Source organism: Myotis daubentonii, chromosome 5 (assembly GCF_963259705.1).
Source record: "Myotis daubentonii chromosome 5, mMyoDau2.1, whole genome shotgun sequence".
In the NCBI taxonomy this organism is placed as follows: Eukaryota; Metazoa; Chordata; class Mammalia; order Chiroptera; family Vespertilionidae; genus Myotis; species Myotis daubentonii.
Genome location: NC_081844.1, coordinates 84,518,148 through 84,541,059, shown reverse-complemented (window position 1 = coordinate 84,541,059; position 22,912 = coordinate 84,518,148). Strand labels below are relative to the sequence as shown.

The following is a 22,912-nucleotide window of genomic DNA, read 5'->3' as shown; positions in this document are numbered from 1 at the left end:
CAACGCTGCCAAGACCCCATGGCACAAAATGCGGCCCCCAGCCCAGCCCAGAAACGGTCACTGTGGGCTTCAGGTAATGACATCACGTAGCAACACCCAGCTTCCTCTCTCTAGCAACTAGCCTCCTTGCAGTTTCTTCAGCCCACGAACACGATTTGCTTTATAGCCAGGTGGAAACATTTTACACTTTAACCAAATGTCTGTGAAGCATTTTCATGTGCCTCATCTCATTTGATCCTCACAGAAGTCCTGGAGTAGGTAGACAGGAGACTCTGTGGAATCCTATTTTCATTAGCCAGAAAACAGAGATTTAGAAAGCTTAGAAACTTCACCTGACTGAAAAGAAGTAAGAAATGGTGGACCTTGAAAATGACTTCAGGTTTTCTCACTGTGCAGAATATAGTCAAACACTGCTGCAGTTAAATATTTTACCCTTTGTTCTCCCTGCATGATCTACAATAATAATCTGCTTTGTGATGATATTTACTGCTGTGTTACTGACAATTACCTGAAAGAGAAGTTCGGGTGCTTCACTGGGCTGGAAAAAGTTTAGCTAAATCAGAAAGCAGGTCTAATTAAGCAAGTTTATTCTATATCTATAAAAGGCTAAGTTGACTCGCACATGCATGATACATATAGAGCTCTCACTGGTGCCAATTGCACGTGTGTGTTTCAATCTCTCATTGTTGATTGTGAATTTAGTTGACACTTCTATTAAAGAGAAAGGGCGAATAGTGATATTAAAACATTCTTCTAATTAATTTCCTTTCAATGTGCATGAATTCATGCACCGGGCCACTAGCATTCTATAAATGCCAATTGAGCACCTGGAAGGGCCAGGCTCTGCACTAGATTCTTTTGTTTCTGCCTAGCTAGAAGCCCGTGAGGTTACAAATTATCATCATTCAGTGAACGAACACAGAGCTAACAGGGCCCATGACCAGCAAGTAACTGGGAAAGCTCCGCACAGAATCTTTATGATTAAGGCTCTTTATGATTAAGGCTCTCTCCATATGCCACTGCTGCCCCGACATCAACACCATGACACTGGTCTTGCCCCACAAACATATTAAATAAACATACTGGATTCACACAGCCTGTCATGTGGGTCAGATGGGTGTAGGCGCAGGTCCCATCACTACTTATTAGTTCCATGTCACCTTGAGGATGTCACCTCCTCTCCATGTTCATTAGTTTCCTTATTTTAAAAACAAGGATGACAAAACCATCCGCAAAACTAAAAGACAACCCACTGAACGGGAGAATGTATTCACTAATAATATATCTGATAAGGGTAGATATCCAAAATAAATAAGAAACTCATATAACTCAATAACAAAAAATAAACAATCTGATTTAAAAACAAATGGGGAGAGGACACGAATAGACATTTCTCCAAAGAAGACATGTAGATGGCCAACAGACATATGAAAAGAAGCTCAACATCACTAATCACCAGAAAAATGCAAATTAAAACCACAATGAGGTGTCATTTCACACCAGTCAGAACGGCTGTAATCAAAAAGTCAACAAATAACATGCATTAGCGAGAATGTAAAGAAAAGAGAACCCTTATGCACTATTGGTGGTGTAAATTGGTGCAGCCACTATGGAAAAGTATTGAGATTCCCCAAAAAACTAAAAATAGATATACCATATAACCCAGCAATTCCATTTCCAGATTTTTATCCAAAGGAAAACAAAAGCACTAATTCAAAAAGATACATGCACCTCCATGCTCACTGCAGCGTTATTCACCATAGCCAAGGTATGGAGGCAACCTAGGTGCCCACAGATAGATGAATGGATAAAGATGTGGTACATATATGCAATGGAACATTACATAGCAATAAAAAAAGAATGAAACTTTGCCATTTGTGACAACATAGATGGATCTAGAAAGTACCATGCTAAGTGAAATAAGTCAGACAAGGACAGGCAAATACTGTAGGGTTTCACTTATATGCGGAATCAACAAAACAAAACAAATGAACAAACAAAGCAAAAACAGACTCATTGAAAAAGAGAGGAAAGGGATGGTTACCAGAAAGGAGGGGGATGGCGGGATGGGTGATAAAGGTAAAGGGAAGTATAATCAATACTATTGTGATAAGCTTATACAGTGCCAGATGATCACTAGAATTAGTGGAGTGATCACATTGTAAGGTATAAAAATGTCACATCACTATATTGTACACCTCAAAATAATATACCTAATGTAATATTGTATAGGAACTATACTTAAATTAACAAATTCAAATTTTAAAGTAACAAGGATGACAAGGGTACCCATCTCATAAGAAAGTAGGGATTTTAAGTGTGATGATGTTTGTAAAAGTGTGTACACACTCCTCGTCCTCATCCCTGAGGGCCCCCGGCCTTCCTCCTCTCACCATCTGATCTTTGAAGACTGTTAAGTGAATAACTGCTGTGCTTGCTCGCTAGACCGAGGGTGACTCTTCCTCTCAGTGTCTCTGAGACTGTCGAGGTTTGGCACTCCCAAGGCCTGGCATGTGGGTCTCATGTGCCCAGACTGACCCAGCAAGCTCTGTTCGGGTACCCTCTCCCGCAGAGCAAGCATCTCCATGAAAGCAGCGACAGCTCCGTGTCTGATTCCACTCCTCCTGCTAGAGTTTTCTGCCTGGTGACGGGGACCATGACTTCGTCCTGGATGGGACTCCTAAGGGGAACCTCACTGGAGATCCCAAGCTCAAGGGAATCCCAAAGCCTCCGCCTCCGCCTGCAGCCTGCACCCCTCGCCTCCCGAGCAAGAGCATGGCAGAGGCTGCGTGGGGAGCAGGCTTACCGGCACCGCTCGCCACACAGATGGAAATGTTCTGAGCAAAGTGTGTGCCAATCAAATATTTATAAATCAAACCACATCCTAAAGGCACTAGGGTAGTTGGCAGGTCCAAAGAATGCTACTTCACTGTGCAGCCCTTTCCAAAGGGCAGACTCCCTCTCTCCGGTGAAACCCGCCCGCCCCCATTTTCCAGGCAGCCAGACTTCCTTCCTGGGGGGGGGGGGGGTTGCCAGGGCGGCACCTACCGGGAAAGGCACTTCGCTGGCCCCCAGGTCGGGCTGGAAATCAAGGTAGCTTTTCACGTGACCAGCGCGGACACAGCGACCCCCTGCCAGGCAGAGAGCTCTCCCAGCGGGGTTCTCACCTTGGTCGATGTGATGCCAGAAGGCTCCCTGCCCCTCCTCCCCGTGCACCCCTTATCTGGTTACGCGGGAGGGATTTTTCTAAATAAACTTCTTTTTTTTAATATCGCACAGTCCATGGACTGTAACCAAATTTTCCAGGCACCCCTTTCAGACCCTAAAAGGGGAAGCAGACGCCTTGACACACTAAGAAAAGCCTTTTTCAGATATATATGTATTCCAAACCACTGGAATTTTTTTCCCATAAACTCCATTTTTTTTTCTTCTTCTTCACCGTCTTTCTCTAATGTTTTGCGGAGCCCGGCTTGTGGCTACGCTTTAATTATAAATGCCACTGACATAAAACAACCTCACAGAGCTCTGAATGAGGCTGACCTCACTTTGGGTAAACATGGCAAAGGACAGGAAGTCTCAACCCAGAATAAACCAGGCACATAATCTCTTTTGGCCTCTCGTTGGAGAGAAGTGGAAAGCGGGCTCACAGGCCACGGAGCTGCAGAAGCAACACTTCCCTCGGCGTTTGTCTCACTAACGGCACCAGTTGTGATCTCATTTTTTAAAATTTCTAGAACGGGGCAGGAAGGTGAGGGTGAGGGCAGCCTGGGGCTGAGACACCAGGTGCAGGGTCCCAAGAACTCACTTCTTTAGGCGCCGACAGGCTCCTAACACCTTTTCCTTTCTGTCCTTGGAAAGTAGGAGTCACACATCTTACTGCAAATAAACTATCGCTAAGAGCTAATGGAAGGCTCTGGGGAGCAGAAGAGAGAACCTTTCCGTAGGTTCCTCTAAGTAAAGATCCATGAAGCAGTTCCAACGATGCACAGGGGACAGGGAGGGGCACGATCCACAAGGCGATCTTGCACATTGCAGCCGATTGACATTTATTTTTGACAGACAGGCCACTCCCACACCTGCACACCCTCATGTATTTATTCCTAGCAAGGGAGCAGGACTCTGGATTCTATTGACGATATGGTCACAAATCCACCAAGCAAACATCTCCCACCTTCTTACAGCACATTTTTGCAACGCTGTGTAAACTGGATTCCTTTAAGAAATTTATGTCTCACACAAGAGTACCTTTTCAAATAGTGCTTTGCAGGTCTCCAGCTAAGTCAAAGTCGCGGGCCCCAGGTCAGAACTGGGGAACAATAAGGAGACTATGGACTCAGTGACGTATCATTTTTCAAAAAGTACTCGCCCCTTCAGGCTTGGGGTGCTTTAGAGCCACCGACCTTCCTGCGCACAGATAGCAAGTCCTAGCTCCCCCGATGGGATGAAGAGGAGTGGCTCCTCCCTGCTCTGGTGCTAACCTGGTAGAAGGTGCTGGAAAAGGAAACTGAGCAGAAAGGTGTGGCTTCGGTGGTCCCTCACCCCTGTCCTGCCTCACCAGCCTTCCTGGGCCCTGACTGCCTGCATGAGACTCACCTTTATGGGTTCCTATGTTTAGAACTAGATGGTCCCTGGGGTCAAGCCTGAGCTGGGTCCTGGAGCATCACAGGGGTCATCGGGAGCAAGAAATGGAAGTGTTGGCCAGCGCTCAGTGTTTGCCCATTGACTGAGAACTGGGATTCCTATGTGAATCATCCCCTCAAAAGTACAAAGGAGAATTCTACCAGCACCCGCAGCCCCATCACCCAGAGTTAACCAGTGTTACCAGCTGGCTGTTCTTGCCTCAGAATTGTGTTTTTAAAGAAATGAAGAGGTAGGCCCTGGTCAGTTTGGCTCAGTGGCTAGAGCTTTGGCCAAAGGACTGAAGGGTCTTGGGTTCAATTCTGGTCAAGAGCTCATACCTCGGTTGTAGGCTCAATCCCTGGCCCCTGTCCAGGCAACCAATCGATGTGTTTCTCTCACATTGATGTTTTTCTCTCTCTGTCTCTTCCCCTCTCTTCCACTCTTTCTAAAAAATCAATGGAAAAATATCCTTGGGTGAGGATTAATAAACAAACAAACAAAAGAAATGAAGAGTTAGGATGAAAGGGAAGTTCCCTCTACTCCCCTCCCCAGTCTTATCCTTCCCAGAGCTGCTGCATATGAACTTGATCTGTATCTGGGGCACATTTTTCTATTTTACTCCATATATATTCATGAGCTATGCACATTGTTTTGTATTTTTCATAAAATTTTCATTAAGGATGTACTATAAATATTATTTTTAAAAACATTTTTATTGATTTTAGAGAGAGAGGATGGGAGAGGGAGAGAGAGAAAAACATCAATTTGAGAGCAAAACATCAATTGGCTGCCTCCTGCATGCTCCCTACCAGGGATCGAGCCGCAGCAACCTGGGCATGTGCCCTAACTGGGAATTGAACTGGAAACCTTTTGATGCATGGAACAGCGCCCAACCAACTGATCCACACTAGCCAGGGCTAAATATTATTTTGTAATTTGCTCTTTTCACTGTATATAATTTTCTGCTTCTCCTTGGAAGAAAATTATATCCTATATAATAAATGGGTAATATGCAAATTGTCTCCTCAAACGGGAGTTTGACCAGAGTTTGACCAGGGGGAGGGGCTGGCCCCACCCCCGATCGCCCCCCCTCCACCCTGATCAGGGGCAGGGCTGGCCAGCCAGCCAACCTCCCGCGTCTCCTCCTCCTGGCCAGCCTGGCCCAGTCAGCCCCAATCAGGGCCAGGCCAGCCGGGCCCCACCCATACACGAATTCATGCACCGGGCCTCTAGTATATATATAAATGAGAGAATAGGGGAGAGTTTTTGTTGTAGTTGCCGTACTTCTGTTTGCTTTTAGCTCAAAAACAAGTGGGTTGGTGTTTTTTTTTTTTTGCCATTGTGTTGTTTTATCATTCATAGGATCATCTGTACCCCTAACTGGGCATCAGCTCCTGAAGGCAGGGCCATTGTCCGGCATTGAGCTCAGTTCCCAGCACACCACAGAAGGTTAATGAATCTGTGTTAACTGAATGGCTTTCCCCTTGGCTCCAAGAGGGAGGAGCTCCGCTTGGCTACAGCCAGGCTGTGTGGCCAGCTCCTCCCTCTTTCTGAGCCCCTTTCTCATGCTCTCTCCTTCCCACTCTTCCTTGGCAGCAACTGCAGGAGGATGTAGGCTTGGAAAACTGGAATGAAGTCACACTAGGGAGCTGGACACCTCGTCGTTCGGTTACACGAGTAGCTTGGGCTGGGTGTTACTCCTTCCTGCCAGCCCTACTTGCAGAAGGATATATGTTTAGGAAACTCAGCCAGAGAGAAATTCAGTGAAAATGAGCTATGAAACTTGGACATCCTGGAGAAATAATATTTACAGAGGAAACTCTTGAGACGAACTCTCACCAGTGTAACAACCCTGGTGCTGGGGCTCATGGCCGAGAACTGGCTTGTGTGCCAAGCAGCGCTGGCTCCTGCTCTGTGAGGCCTTCACACAGCCAGAAGGGGACTCCACAGACGGCAAAGTCAACTCGCTCACCCCACAGCAAGATGAATGGGAACTATTTAAGGCATAGAACAGAAATGACCTAGGAAATCAAGAGCTTTATAAAAATCTTCCTAGGTGATAACAATGTGTCAATGCAGGTTCATCGGTCATGACAAATGTGCCACTCTGGTGGGGAATGTTGATCGTGGTGGAGGCTATGCATTTGCGGGGGCAGGGGGTATATGGGAAATCTCTGTACCTTCTGCTCAATTTTGCTGTGAACATAACACTGCTCTGAAAGATAAGGTCTATTTTAAGAAAACATCTTCTTTGATTACCTAAAAGGATTTGCCCCTTGGGGTTTCTGTTGCACCTATAATGCGTTCAACTAAATACCGACAAATGGGGATGCTCGATGGAAAAAAGTCCCAGGGGCTAATGTCACTCCATATGTTATGGCTACAAAAGGGATCATGGATGACCACCGCCATCTTGCACATGTCTGACCTTGAACACAAGGGAGTCCATGAGGGGAGTGAGTACAGCTTCATTTGGACAAATGTTTCCCAGACCTGAAGCTCAATGTGTTTTATGAAAGAGAGGATAAAACAGGCTACTTGGAATGCTTAGACATGGCTCATGGTTTTACCCCTGATTATAAGTATCACATTGGATAAACCATGCTGTCACCAAGCTTAAGTCTTCTCACCTGTAGGACAGAGCCAGTGCCACCTTCCTCCAGGGGATGCTGTGAGGAGCGATGACGTCACCTAAGCACAGTGAAAACGATAGTTAGTCCTGGGCACTTTCCATGCATTGGATCATTTCATCCTCACAACTCCATGAAGCAGGTGCTATCATTATAGATAAGGAAACAGAGGTAAATACCTTGCCCCATGATCACACAGCTGAGCCAGAATTTAAATCCATGCAGTTTGACTATGGAGCCTACACTCTAATTTGACACTATCTATACCAAGATAGAAACTAGGCTGCTCTCTGCCTGGGACCTTGTAGCTGTAATAAATGGTTATCCCCCTCCATTGGTCTCTCTTAAACATACAGGATTATGTTGAGAAATTGATAGCAAGCTCTCTGAAAACCATAAACGAAAACACAGAGGAATTTATTTAAATGCTTTATTGAGATTAAACTCACATACCATATAATTCACCCATTTAACGTGAACAATTCAGTTGTTTTTCTGACATTCAGAGTATTCAACCATCTCCACAATCAATTTGAGAACATTTTTGTCACTTCAGAAAGAAGCCCTTGACCTCCTAACCACAATTCTCCCTTCTCTCTCCCCACTACCCTCCCCAGTCCCTGGCTACCACTATTTACTTCCCGTCTCTATGGGTTTGCCTATTCTGAACATTTCATTTACATGGAATCACAAAGTCTGTGGTCCTCTGTGATTGGCTTCTTCCACTTAGCATGTTTTCAAGGTTCATCCACGTTGTGGCATGCATCAGTATTTTGTTCCTTTTTATTGCCAATAATATCCTATTGTATACAGTATTGCTATCAACCATATTTACTTGCTTCATAGACTGTTAGAGCTAGGAAAACTGTAGAGACTGAATCCATATACCTCTCATTTTACTGGTGAGGAGACTGTGGCCTAGAGGTTAAATAGCTTGGCCAAGGTCACACAGAGGGTGGGTGGTAGAAGCCTTGAGCCTCACAACTCTCAACTTGGTCCCATCTTACTTCACTCTACAAGGTGTTGTTGGAAACATAATTCAAAGCTCACAGCTTATTGGTGATGGACCAGCAGAGTCATCTCTGCAAATATTAGCAAAACATTATTCATTCAACAAATATATACTAGCTGTCCCCAGAGGGCAGGGCACTGCGTGAGGTGCTGGAGACCTCATTGGGAACAGGACAGACAAGATCCCTGCCCTTTCTCCCAGACAAGATTTCTGCACATTCTCCTGGGGAGGCAGAAATAAATGAGTAACCCTCTAAGCGATTAAAAAAAAATTGTACTTTGTATAAAGTATCATGGAAACACAAACAAACAGGGGGCAGAAAAAGATGATGTGGGGACCAAGGTGGCAGTGGCAGTGGCAGTGGCAGGAATGGTGAGGTGGGGGGTGGGAAGGGTATCATAGCGTGTCATAGGCTATTTGGGTGGGAAAGCCCTCTCTGAGGAGAGGGGGTTAGGCTGAGGCCTGGAAGAGGAGAAGGGCCAACTTTATGAGTATCAGGGCGAAGAAGGTGCCAGACATAGGGTAGAGCACGTGCAGAGATCCTGAAGTGGCAAAGAGCTGGGTGTGTTGAAGGAGTTGCTGGATGAAACGAGTGGTGTGATCTGAAGCTAGAAGAGGGAGGGCCCAGGTCACATGGAGACCCTTTGGCCTGTTCTCTCAGAGCAACTGAAGTTAGGAGGACCTGAGGGAAAGAAGGTCCGTGGCTTCCATTTTCCTTCTTATGAATCAGATAAACTACATTTACCTGAGTCTCTGTAGCAAGGACTTTCAAGGACAAGAAAATTGCATCTTCAGTAGGGTAATGTAACTGTGCATCCCCCCTTGAAGTGAAAACAGGGAAATGAGAAAATACAGGCATATTAATAGGGAAGTGGTTTAATGATCATAGTATAGCCACATAATGGGACACAATTCAACTGGTAAAAAAGAGTGAGGTTAAATCCTTCAGTAATGAAATGGAAAGATTTCCAATTAGTTGTTAAGCCGAAAATCAACCAACCAACCAAACAAACAAAAACCCAACCTGCAGAACTGTGCGTCTAGTATCTTACCACTTGTGTAAAAAAAAAAAAAAAAGCAGGAGGCAAAACATGTATTTGCTCACATATGCACCAAATTTGAGTAGAAGGATTCACCTAAAATATACCTCAGAGGGGTTTCCTTGTTGTCTTCGTCTCCCCAGGAGAAGGTTCTGGGAGGAAGGACAAGGGTCTCATCTGTCCTGTTTACTGTTGTATCCCCATTGGTTGCAAATGGGAGGCTAAGATGAGGTGAGGGAGACTTTTCACGGTCTCCTCTTATATTGCTTCTAGATTTGAAACATGAGAATATAATTCGTATTCAAAGAAATTAAATAAAAAGGGAAAATAAAAAGTCATTAGGGGTCTACATGGGCCAACCAAAGCCCTGTGTTCTTTCCAGCTTCCCCGGCCCCTCGGCCTCTGACAAAGCTGAGCCTCAGAGAGGCCAACTCATCCTCTGGTGCAACCACTGAGTGCTCACTGGTCCCTGGTCTAGACTCCACTCCTAGTCATAGAGATCGTTTTGATGACCAAAGAATTGTCCAGAAGAGTCCAAAATTGATTCTGATTCCCAAGTGTGAACCATCACAGCTACCATGGACAAATGAATAATTATCAGATGACACTGGACTCCATTTAGGTACCCAGCAGTGGGCAGTTGGTGTAAATGGGGAGAGAGTAACTCAGGGAAATTCACATCCCTGCCCTCAACCTCGAGGTTTCTCAACCTTGGCACTAGTGACTTTTGGGGCTGAATAATTCCTTATTGTGAAGGGCTTCCCTGCGCATTGTGGGATGCTGCTAAACTTCCGCCTTCTGGATGCTAATAGTACCATCCCACTCCAGGTGGGACAACCAAAAAGGTCTCCACACATGGCCAAATGTCCCCTGAATACCAAAATGGCCCCCAGGTAAGAACCACTGTTTTGTATCCCTGCAATTCCAGGTAAGTGGGTCATTCTCCCAATGAGAAGCCAGGGTTTCCCTCTGCCTCTACCCAGCTGGGTTGCCTCAGAGCATGGAGGGTTGACTCAACCTGTCCACAAGAAGCTCCTATTCCTAGAAGGCCCAGGCTGTAAAAAGATACCCCCAAAGCAGGCTGACAACTGAGGTGGAACACACTCAGGCTGCCCAGTGGCCCACTCTACAGCACCCCGCATCGCTTCCTCCCATGGTTATCTCCCTCCAGGTGACAAAGACAGAGCAAGGAGTGAGGCTCCGTGAAAAGTGCACCCCAGGTGATTTTGTAACAAACGGGGATGGGTGGGCGCCCCTGCTTCATCTCTCCTTCTCTCAAGAACATGATTCCCAGTGGACCGCTTTCTTTGGAGGGCAAAGAAAAAGGAACTGTATTTCTATGTTTTGATTAATCTGAGGCTCATCCTTGAGGCTCTGAAATGAATGAGCAGAATTTTCCGTGGCTAACTGTCCTGGCCGCCAGGCCCTGTTGGCAAAGGCCTGGTGTTTATTTACTTTTGCTTGTGTTATTTTTATTCCAGTTCAGCTGCAGCTCAGTGCGGAAAGCGTGGGGGAGGTGTATATAAAGAGCACCGAGAGTGGCCAGTACTTGGCCATGGACTCCGACGGGCTTTTGTACGGCTCAGTAAGTATGAGGCTGACAAGCTTCCAGACTCGGCCAAGGTTTGAGGTTTCCAGAAATCTTGTTATGTTGAGTGATACACACTATAAAGCAACAATTAGTCTCTGTTTGTTATTTTTTTTCCAGTAGGATTCCCGCCCTCTACCCTGCCTTATTTTAGGCACAAACATAAAAGAGTTTCTTGCGGTATTCTCTCAAAATACTCAAACGTATTATCACATAGAGGAGACATTGATTGAAATTTTGGTAAGTCATCCATCACTCATCTCAGAATACCTAGTTCCACTTCACTTATGCATTCCAAAATCTTTCTTGAGTCCCCACTACATGTTATAGGCGTGTCCCCTGTGCTTTTTATAAGAACTGCAGAGCCCAGATCCTCGCAGTGACCATGTCACACACAACACTTTGAAAGGGTCTCCTAAATAAAACATTTAATAGCCCAATTGTACAAACATTTATCAAATGCCTCCTGTGTCTAACCACAACCCTGCCCTTGAGAGACACAAAGAATTTACTCAGTAGCTAACATCCTCTGCATCGCCTTCTCCATCCCTCTTCTGGTTAGTGCTTTATATAGGTTTGACTCTGTTAATGGTGGTCTTTGTGAGAAAGGAACAGAAACAGAGGAAATCTGATTTTTCCCTTACTGGTATCTCTGGTAAAAGATCTGATGAGAGCCCTAGCCGGTTTGGCTCAGTGGATAGAGCATTGGCTTTCGGACTGGAAGGTCCCAGGTTTGATTCCCTTCAAGGGCATGTACCTTGGTTGCGGGCACATCCCCAGTAGGAGGTGTGTAGGAGGCAGCTGGTCGATGTTTCTCTCTCATCGATGTTTCTAACTCTCTATCCTCCTCCCTTCCTCTCTGTAAAAAATCAATAAAACATATTAATAAAAAAAAAAAAGATTTGATAAGAAAGAGAGCTGCAGCCAATGAAATTATTTCTGGATTTCAATGACCCTTTCTCTGTATCCTAACAACTGATAATTAAGGCTTGGCTGTTAACTCATAGCCCAAACCAAACTCCTTTCTTCCTTTTTATTAAGATTAGCATGTCTACAGGAAGGCATGGGGGGGGGGCGGGGTTTAGTCTGGGGCTCCCTTTAACTTATATTGAATTGTCAAGAGGCAGTGGGCACGGGAAACCCTCTCTTGAAGCCATCATCAGCCAGAATTTGGGATGTGAATGCAGTTCAGCTTTTTTCATGCTCCCCTAGGGGTCGGGAGATGGGATCATCAGTTACAGGTAGCCTCTACTAAGCTGTTTACTGAAATACAGATCAAGTGGGACAGCTTTAAAGGGTTTGGAGCCAGGCAGTGGCTGCTATATAGGGAATAGGTGGTGTGTGTTTTAAGGTAGTTCTTCCAATTGGTAATAAAATCAATTGACCAATCAGTCATTCACTTGCAGGCTCATAATTGAATCTCATGCCTCTGCCACTTTGGCAAGTTACTCCCCTTTTGAGCCTTGTCTAAGATGAGGACAGTAATGGACAGTACCCACCCGCATATAGGGCTGAGAGGCCGCAGGGAGACAATGAACAGACCCGCCTACCAGCGTGACTGGCTCACGGGAGACGCTCCATCAATAGTGGCTATGAAACATTCAGTTTATACATCCCTTGCCCTCATTATTTCATAGGTTATATGTTAGTTTTATGGCTTTTTCCTCCTTTAAATCAGTTTTGATGTTTATAACTTTCTGTTACTCATATAAAAATATTGGGGGAGACTCCTCAAATCTGATTTTCTCTAGGCTCCAAACACCCCCTACCCCCCAACCCCCATCATCCTGGCCGTCACTGTAATTCACCTAAAATATTCAGACGGTGATCTTCATATATGAGGCATCAACATTTTTATATTCCCATTGATAAGGACAAGTTCTAACATATCTCAGAGCTCTGCCTCGTACTCTTAACCGATTTTTGGCATCAGTCCATCCTGATCCAAATTTATGTGCGTGTGGAAAGGACATAGTTATTTTAAAAAATAACTTCAAAAGGCTATATCCCAAAACATTCCTTCACTTATCTCTGGAGATGGTAAAAGGCTAACTTTATAACATGTGAATGCCTTCCTGTGCTTTCCAAATTTTCTCCAGTGGGTATATGTCACCTATGTAACTGGGAGGAAAGCGTGCTAAATATAAAAAAGAAAATAATGAAAACAATGGCCATGAGTCAGCTGTCACTCCCCAGGCCCTCGGCATTGCTCCAGATGCCTAACGAGCGCTGACAAATCCTGTTGGGAGGCCAGAGGCAGCACCTCCGATTTGGCCTGCTGACTCAGCCTCTGACTCAGCCGTTCTCCGTGTGTCTACTGCTGTGGTGGAATAGAGACATCAGGTGGGGGGTGTGGCCGTCCTCTACTTTGTCACAGAACAGGGGCCTGATGCCCACTGAGGGGTGTCATGGGGTGAGCCCTCCCTACGGGGGAGTGGGCAACCCACACAGGTCCCAAACTGCCAACCTCCTCCCACCCCGGACAATGTGCATCAAACACCGATGTCTGGGTAAGTTCCTTTCGAGGCATCAGAGTCACCCAATTAGCTATTACGTCTATGTCCCACCTTGTTCTAAAATGCTCCAGTGTCTCTCCCCGTTGTCACTGCTCTAGACTGCAGATGAATAAGCAGCTGCGTGCTTCCTGCTATGGAGTGCCTTGCTAATCAGAGGTAACTTTCCCGAGGCCTCTACCTGATCTCAGGAGTCCAGTTCAACGCACCACCTCGTTGGCGAGCACCTATTACTTGCCAGGTTCTAAGTCTGGCTGTAGGCAGAGGGCTGACAAGGTCCCATCTCTTCCCTCAGGAGGGCTTGCAGTCTAATAGTCTCACCAACAGCGCAGGAGAGTGCATGTTTCCTACACTCTCACCAACACTCAGGCGTGTCTTTTTTCTCCTTGCAGCTATCATTGCCAACATGTTAAATGATTTTTTAAATTTGCATTTTCTTGCTAGTGAGATTGAATGTTTTCATAGGCTTACTGCCAGTTTTTGAAACAGCAGACATAGTGTGCCATTTTGATAGCATCCTAAGTCTATATCCATCTGGTCTTATCTACTCTCTGTGCGTACGTACATAACGATGCAAGGAAGGATGCTTACCACCTGTTAACCGTTGTCTATATCTGGGTGGGTGGGCTTTGGGCGGTCTTTTTCTTTTCTTCTTTCTTTAAGTAAAAAAACATTTTTTAATCTTCATTGTTGAAAGTATTACATATGTCCCCCTTTCCCCCCCATTGACCTCTCCCATCCTGTCCCCACCCCCCCACCCCAGGCCTTCACCACCCCATTGTCTGTGACCATGGGTTATGCATATACGCATATAAGTTCATTGGTTGATCACTTCCCCCACACACACACCCTCCCCTTAAGTAAAATTTTAAGTTTTAAAAAGTGCAATTCTTTTTATAAATATTAGAAGATAAAACTACTTCCATTTTTAAAAAAAAAAAACACGTTAAGTTTCAGGATATGTTTTGGGCTTAGGGCACATTTTGTGCAAGCACTGATGGTCTTAACAATGCTAAGGTACTATCCTGCTATTGTTAATGAAAATCACCAGGATGAAAAATTATATTAGTAGTATTTCATTTATTCGTTAAGTCCAAACTTAACAGCCCTCACTGCATCACCACCTGCTTTCACCTGCTTTAGATGTTTTTCATGGCCAAGCCTATCTAGGTGCCAGGCCTCTACAGAGACAAAAGCCCAGCCCCCTCCCCCCTTGGGGTGCCTACAGTCATTCAGGATCTCCCCAGGGGCAGACTTTAGGGTCCTGAGAACAAGAAATGTAAGGGGACCTTACAATAATAGCAGGTGTACATTGAAGGCCCATTATGTGCTGGGTCCTGTTTTAAGTCCTCATTACCATCCCCGGAGATAGGCTCCATTATTATCCCAATGTTACTGAAGAAGAAACTGAGGCACAGAGAGCCTGAGTAATTTGCCCCAGGTCACACAGCTTTAAGCAGAGGAGCCCTGCCTAAAACCACTCGCTCACAGCCCTCCTCTCTTTCGGTTGTGTCTTTGTAGCAAACTCCCAATGAGGAATGTTTGTTCCTGGAAAGGCTGGAGGAGAACCACTACAACACCTACACGTCCAAGAAGCATGCAGAAAAGAATTGGTTCGTTGGGCTCAAGAAGAACGGAAGCTGCAAGCGTGGTCCTCGGACGCATTATGGCCAGAAAGCAATCTTGTTTCTCCCCCTGCCAGTGTCCTCTGATTAAAGAGGTCTGTTCTGGGTGCTGACCACTCCAGAGGAGCCTGAGGGGGTCCTCCTCGGCTGACCCCAGATTGTTCCCTTGACCATTGGCTGCGCTAACCCCGGGCCCACAGAGCCTGACTTTGTAAGCAACGCGCTTCTAAAATGCCCAGTTCGTTTTCTTGCAGAGCCCTTTACCCCAACACAGTTTGGAACGGAGGGGACCAAATTGCTTCTAGGGGCCAATCGGCTGGCCAGCCTGGGTCTGGTGTGGAGGTCCAGTTGCCTCTGGGCACCTGCTGCAGGCTGAGCCTCTCAAGGCAAAGGTGGGGCCAAAAGAAGTGTGTTCAGGGGGCTGCCGAGTGGGTCTTTCAGTAACTGCGTCCGGTTCCCTCCACCGAGTAAAGTTCCCCCAAACAGCGGGCAGGACACCCTTTGTCTTTTCGACCCTCCACGATTATTAGAGAGAAGCTATGGCTAGGTTAGAGGGAGGCAGCGTTCCCTGAGTCGAAACAGGGATGAAGAAGTCCTTTCACGAGAACGGAAGGCATTACACTGGCAAGGGGGGACTGCATGCTGGTGGCGGCTGAGAAGGAAGGGATCTCAGTGCGGAATCGATGGAGGATGGGAGGCTCAGGCACGGGAAAGCAGATGAACGCAGCGCCTTGGAAGTCCTTACGGTGCCCTGACTTTCCGAAGGTTATCAGGCAACAGGGAGCCAGCCGCTGGGTGATGTCAGGTGGCCAGCATGAGAAGTGGGTTCTTGATTCAAGGGCATCGGGTGCTGGTAAATTCATTTGGGCCCTGGGAGTGGGTGTGGGAGTGATGAGAAAGAAAGGGAAACCGGGCCGAGGGCTGGTTGTCCTCTGAAGAGGATGATTCTAGAAGCGAGAAAGAAAGAGAAAGGGATGTGTGCTTGGCCACCCGGAGGCAGAGGCTTTGGGGTCCCAGGGCAGTGCTCACGCACGGTCTGGGGGAGCTTGTTTGAATGTCGATTCTGGTTCAGTGGGACTGGGGTGCGGTTTTGGCATTTCTAACAAGCTCCCCGTGCGTCGCTGCTGCTGCGGACTCCCACCATTCGTTCAGTTGTGGTCCTGAGAGGATGTCAGTCAAATGAAGGTGGCTCAACCTTCCCACCCCCACCCCTCTCCTCATGCTTAACAACACTGCAGCATTCAGGCACATCGGCCCGGTTATGCCTGTGTGAAGGAGCATGTATTTAAGGCGCTTTGGCCCATTGCCTATAAAATGCCCATTTAGAAGATAAACAAAAGTATACTTCAAAAATGTTAAACCCACACCAACAGCTTTTCCCAAGAGACCATTTGTGTTACGATTACTTGTATGAATATGCTTTGTGCTTAACGTAAACCTGACCCAAGTGGCTAGCAAATTAGGAACACCATTCATCTTTGACATATGATACCGTTGCCCTGTAAATGCCTTTAATAAGCCATTTAAATTTACTATGAGACTGTATGATTTAATCACATTTAAAAATATATAGCGCAAAGGCAGTTAAACTGATTAGCATCCAGCCACCGAGAATGACAATAATAGGATACAATGTATAAGCTACTCAATTATCCACCACTTATACTCCATTTACCTGTAAAATGAGATTTTCCTTTATTTCCCACTGTGCTGTTAGACATTTTTCTTTGAAAATGGGGATTTCTTACGCAATGATGTGACAATTGTGGATGAAAACCGATGAGAGTGTTACCTCATGTTTTATAAGGAGTGGAAATGATTATTAATTGAAAACCAATTCCATCATATGGAGAATGGAAGGAAAATGACAATCTGTGAAGGTTCGAAGCTATAGTGGAATTGAGAACTGAACCGGGTTAAAACGATTGTGAATAATACCATCCTGCATTTGTTTCTACAGCAAAACCATTGCATAACTTTTTTTTGTTTTTGTTTTTGTAACTTGGATAAGACGATTCCATTTCATATTAGTAAATCTTTGCAGGCAAGTTGGGGATAGAACAGTGTGGCTTAACATCTATTTACTATAAAGATTTGGCCAGGAAAAGGTACCCAGAGAGGAAATCCAAGATATTTATAACGGTCCATAATTTTTAGTATGTGACTCAAATTCAAGTATAGCGTTGGCCAAGAAAGTGTAAATACTGTTGCTAACAGGTGAGGCAGATGTCTGTGGCTTCAGAGACCCAACGCATTGTAGAAGAGACACTACTGTGACCTCGCCCCCCACAGGCCAGTCTCAATCACTCGTGTGTTCGTTCAATGAATACTTATTAAGTGCCACTGTGTGCCCGGCACTGTACAGAGTACTGAGGCCTCAAAGATCCTTGTCTGCCTGGTTTGCTGCTGTATTCTCTCCAGGGCATTAGATGTATGATGAAAGATGCTGTGGATTCATTTCATCCATCAAGTAAAAACAGACTTTTGTAGGTGCCTGCTGAATAAAGAGTTAGTCCCAGAAACCCAGGTTTGGGAAGAATTAGCAACCCCAGCATGAGATAAGCCCCTAGCAAAGTGTCAGAGGACATGGCAAGGTAAACCTAACATTTGCACCTGTAGAACCATGTCAGACAAAGAGCCTGTCAGATCTGGTAGGAAGCGAGTGGTTAGAAGTTCCTCACTCCGTCGGAACATGCTCTCGTTCCTTAAACACGGAGCATCCCTGCTGCCCTCTCTCTTCCTGGAGTCAGTTGTGTGGCCACTGCCTGTCACGTGCCTCTCGTGTGGGTTCACCTTCAGGCCAGCTCTTATGAGTTGCCTGACATTCTGTACAAAGCATCAGGAGTGTGTGTGCTTTGGGTTGTTTTCAATGTGCTGGTGGAGGGAGAGGTGGTGGTGATCTGTTTCCTTGGAAGGGATGATAGCCAAGCCTCCCATGGCCAGCAGTGTGCACTTACAAACACTGATCAGAGCATCTTGTATTACTGAAGACCAGGTACTTGCTCTGCACCGGAGGCAATGGAGCCCAAGTCCTCAGCCTTGTAGAACACGACGCTGAGACCAACCATGCTCCTGCGCTGCAAAGCAGACCTCCGAGGAAGACGCCTGTCATTTTACATCACTGCCTCTCTTTTTTTGCACCTTATACGTATTAATAAACGTTCTAGTATGTAATACTGTCTCTGAGTTTCTCTGCATCACGGTGTCTCACCTCCCTGTGGAAGGACTTCCCTGGCATCCCTGAGGTGTGGCTGCTCTTTCCTAAGGCTGATAGGAAAAGGTAAGGCAGCAACATTTTTCATTTTGTTTGGAAACCTAAGGCAATATTGATGCTTCCCTAGGGACCCACTAGAGAAATATATTCAGGAAATTTGCCCCCTGAAGAGCCAAGCACCATAAGTAAGTCATTTGACACTTTAGTTTCATAGTATAAATCATGCAAAATTATGCTCCTACCTATTGTAGAGTTGACCAGCTTATGCTTAGGCAAAGGTACTGTGACCTGAAAAAAAAAATGCAAAGACATACTTACAATTTTAAGTCAATGGTCAGAGGCGCATCTCAAGAGCCTTGATGTGAGACCATCGATTCCCTCAGCAGATTTTCTGAAATTATCATACTAAGCAATATCTCCTTAAACTTCTGAATCATATAACTCCCTATGATTAGGAGAAAGTTCAGTTGCCTAAACATCATGGCAGAATCAGATCACACACATGCACACTCACTCACATGTATATACAGGCACATACACACTCGCACTTACACATGTGCACACGCACCCATACGCACACATGCATGTGAACCAATAAAAGAAAGGTGAGCAGCCCTAGCCGGCTTGGCTAAGTGGGTAAGAGCATTGGCCCACGGACTGAAGGACTGCCGGGTTCAATTCCAGTCAAAGGCATGTACCTCGGTTACAGGCTTGATCCCCCGCCCTGGTTAGGGTGCGTGTGGGAGGCAACCAATTGATGTGTCTCTCTGACATTGATGCTTCTCTCTCTGTCTTCCCCCCTCCCTTCCACTCTCCCTAAAAATCAAGGGAAAAATATCCTCAGGTGAGGATTAACAACAAAAGATGAGCAGTGTTTGCCCACTCTGCTAATTACACACCATAATCAATCCCTCTGTTCCTTTTTAAAGTTGCCTAAAGCAGTATTTTTCTCCCTTTTAGAGCTTGATCCACACTAAGAATGACTTTTTCCATCACAACCCAGCACATACATACTCTTGTACATACATACAACTGAAACAAAAAATGTCACAAAGCTACATATATGAGATGCACTCAGATTTTTCTATTACATTCCACTAAAATATGCTGGTCAAGATGAATTAAATTGGGGACACAACAGTATGGGTCACAATGAAAGTTTGAAACATGGCTTCAAGTAAACATTCTCCTTCCCAAAGACGAGACTCAATTAGAATCCTATATGATGACGTTAGTGTTTTCAAAGACATGGTTTGTTCTTGAAAAAACAAGACAAGGAAACCTCCTGCTACCCAGAAACCATCTGTCCTAAGGGTTCGGTGAATTCTCTTAGCTGGTTTGCTACGAATCATGCAAAATGAATGCACTGTTGCAGATTCCAAAGGCACAGGCACCCGCTGCTGCCTCCACTGCTGGTCCTGGCAGATTTCTGCTCTCACAGCCCTGGGGACTTGAACTCTCCTTTGGAATTGTCATCACTTTGGGCCATTCCCTCCCTAACTCCCCTAACCTTCACGTCATTCGTTTGTTTTGCCCCCAAAATTCCTACTTCACAACCATTTCTAAATAAGACATGAAAAGTAGACTGAGCCAGAAAAAAGGCTAGAAAACCAGCCTCCGTCACCTTCTGGAAATTACCTTTTATCTCCCCTATTATCTACCCAAAGAAGAGGTTTTACCATCCATGACTCAGTCATAAGATAAATGCCATTACTGCTGGAATGTATCTTAGCCAGCCAGGGATTTAAAAATTATCATCTTTGCTCAATCAACTAAAAAGAGTAACTCCAGGCCCTAAATGTTTGAGAGGCTTAGGGTAGCTGAACATTGGCCTCTTATGGGTGAGTTCGACCACAAAGACAAAAATAGAAATGAAGTCATCACTTTTCATATCTATCTGGGAGATGTCTTGTCAGCCATGGGGTGGGCAGGGGAGGGCAATCCTGAACCCTTAGCACTGGGGATTGATATATTAACAAGTATGGGAATAATGACATGTCAAACAAAGATGTGCCTTCAACTGCATGTCCACAAATTAACAGAAATTATTTTCAGGAATGCTTAAGCCCAACCAGGCAGTGGGATTTGTATGTTCTCCATTTCAAAATTACTAGGCGTTTGACAACTGTTTAAATGAAAATGACGGCTCATAAAAAGTGGTGCTCGCCCTTCCTACTCTGCTCCTTGAACTTGTCCTCCACCCCTAGAAAGAAACTCCCTTTGCCATTGTACTTAAAATTGACTCTAAAATCTCAAGAACCCAGAACCTGCGGTGTGGGGATCTGACAGCAGGCGCCCTAGATCCCAGGGATTCACCCAACGTTCTCTCAAGTTACAAGGGAAATTTACTTAACGACTATGGAATCCTTCTGTAATATTGTACCCACTTTGCGGTTGACATATTGACCGTGATATACTACACTGTTAGCTTGCTGCCCTGGTTAAAAAAATAAAAAGAGAAACCAGGTCACACATGGCCTGCAGCTAGGGGGTGGTTTTGCCTTATGAAATGCATATATTGCAGGATCTGGTTTTGGGGTCTTCTGATGGGTCTGAGGATGTTTGTGACGTGAGGAGGAGGTATTTCCCAAATTGCTTCCTTCTCCCTTCGCTTCCCACTATCACACAGGCTTCACATTCAGCAGCTAAACATTGGTGTCTGTCTTATTACATAAACAAGCAAAACCTCACCGTGTCTTTGAAGTGCTTTTCTAACAACCTTAATGAAGGGTTGGGCATTCCCTGTGTGGAACTGTGTTCAATCTCAGGATTGGGTCACTTGGCTGCTGTGTTTGGTGGCGGGGGGTGGGTTGTAGCTGTAGGCAGGCGATTTGTGCAAATCATCAGGGAAACACACTTCATTGTGATTTTCATATTTCATGTTTTCCTGTCTTAGGAAAACTTTTTTTTTGGTCTGACACAGAGATACATAAGGGCAAGATGTTAGATTATTTTTACTAATATGCCTTCGCCCAAAACTTTTTCTCCATAGCAAGTTACAGGAATGTTGTTCTATACTAACTTGTTTTGTGAGCAGTGTAAAAGTAGGACTATCTGTAGCCTGGGAATGTCAACTGTTAAGAATCCAGCAATTTCCTGTAGAAGTGAACAGTAAAATCTATGGCTTTCTCAAAATAGAACACCTGCATTAGAAGCCTTGACTCTGACCTGCGAAGTGGTGCAGGTTTAAGGGCTGGCCAGATTGTTTCTCCTAATAGGGGACAAAATCCCAAATCCAGGACAGCTGTGCAGAGAGGAAAAATGAGAGGAAAAACTTGTTTCTCTATTCTTGGTGCTACTGGAATCTGTCACATGATGTTTAATTGAGGTGAAGAAGAGAGATGGATTTTATAGATTGCTTAAAAATGTGTAACTCCCTAGCAACCTGAGCATCTGGGAGGAGTCCGGCAGGGCAGAGGGCTACCCTGAACAGACTAAGCCTCCAGAATAGTCAGCATCAATAAAGTGCAAACGAAGCCTCTTTCCTCAGTTCCCTCACTGACTCATCCATCCATTCATCACTTATCGAGTGTCTACCATTGTGCCAGTCAGGGTCCAATCAGGCGATAGAAACCACACCAACAATTTGAATGGGGAAGTTTTTTGTGAGTATATGTGTGTCAATCCTCACTTAAGGGTACTCTTTTTCCATTGATTTTTCGAAAGAGAGCTGAAGGGAGGAATGAAGGAAACTGGGGGGAGGGGGGAGGGGGCACACGGGGGGGGGGGGGCGGGAGAAAAAAATATATTGATGTTGCTTCCTGCACCCAGGGGGGCAGGGATGAAACCTGCAATCCAGGTACATGCCCTTGACCGGGAATCGAACCTGCAACCCTTCGGTCCACAGGCCAAGACTCTAACCATTGAACAAACTGGCCAGGACAGTGAGCAGAGAAACTTTAAGGGGAAGAATGGTTAACTACTAAGAGGGGTAAAGAGATCTCTAAAGAATCTTGGAACAGCAGGTGTAGGGAAGCAGGAATCATCCCCAAGGCTTAGGAAAGCACTCAAGGAAGGAACAAACTTGCGAGCTGGTCTCCTCTCGAGGATGAGATGCAGACTTCATCGGAGAAGGTGTGGCTGTGGCCCACAGGCCAGGGGAGGCTCTCACTGCGGTGCTTCCAGGAGCTTCCCACCGCAGCACCAGCGGAACTCTCCGGAAGCAACCTGCTGGGGCTGTGGACCACTAGGTCTCCCACAGGAGCTGCCCCCGGCCACTGTGTCATAGGAGCAAGAAGAAAAGCACCAGAGCCCCAAAGGAAAGCCCCTTCCTCTCGCAGTGCCCCTCCAGTGCCCTCTACTGGCAAACCTGAAGCTGCATCAGCTGGCAAAGGAGGGTCCAGCTCCAGTGTCAAAATGTGGCAAAGAACGGATTTGGAGCATAGGCAATACACCGATAACTGGCGTAACCATGATTTAGTTACTCTGCTAGACACAGTATTAAAAGATGAATGAATACATGTGGTCCTTTCCCTTTAAAAGCTTGTTATCATGGTGAAGAAAGTCTCTACGTGAAATTTAGGAACAAGTTTTTTTTTGGTTTTGTTTCCTTTTTTAAAAAGCTACTGTCTTTCTAAGCCCCCCGAGCTTCTCTGAAAACCACCATGTATGTTCAAGAACATATTGCTAAGTCATTCCCTGATTTAAATGAACCCAAATCCATGTAATAT

General features: G+C 45.5%; 1 protein-coding gene and 1 long non-coding RNA gene across 6 annotated transcripts in view; both read left to right on the top strand.

Moving 5' to 3' along the window:
- FGF1 (fibroblast growth factor 1) overlaps positions 1 to 18,202 on the top strand; it is a 90,295-nt gene extending 72,093 nt beyond the window's left edge. For all 5 annotated transcript variants that reach the window (XM_059698743.1, XM_059698742.1, XM_059698745.1 and 2 more), the window contains exons 3-4: positions 10,784 to 10,887; positions 14,925 to 18,202. In XM_059698743.1, coding sequence (XP_059554726.1) covers positions 10,784 to 10,887; positions 14,925 to 15,119 — 299 coding nt within the window. In that variant the 3' untranslated portion in view covers positions 15,120 to 18,202. The remainder of the gene's footprint in view (positions 1 to 10,783; positions 10,888 to 14,924) is intronic.
- LOC132235798 (uncharacterized) overlaps positions 1 to 22,912 on the top strand; it is a 458,887-nt gene that overhangs the window by 402,073 nt on the left and 33,902 nt on the right. The gene's annotated exons all lie outside the window — the stretch shown is intronic.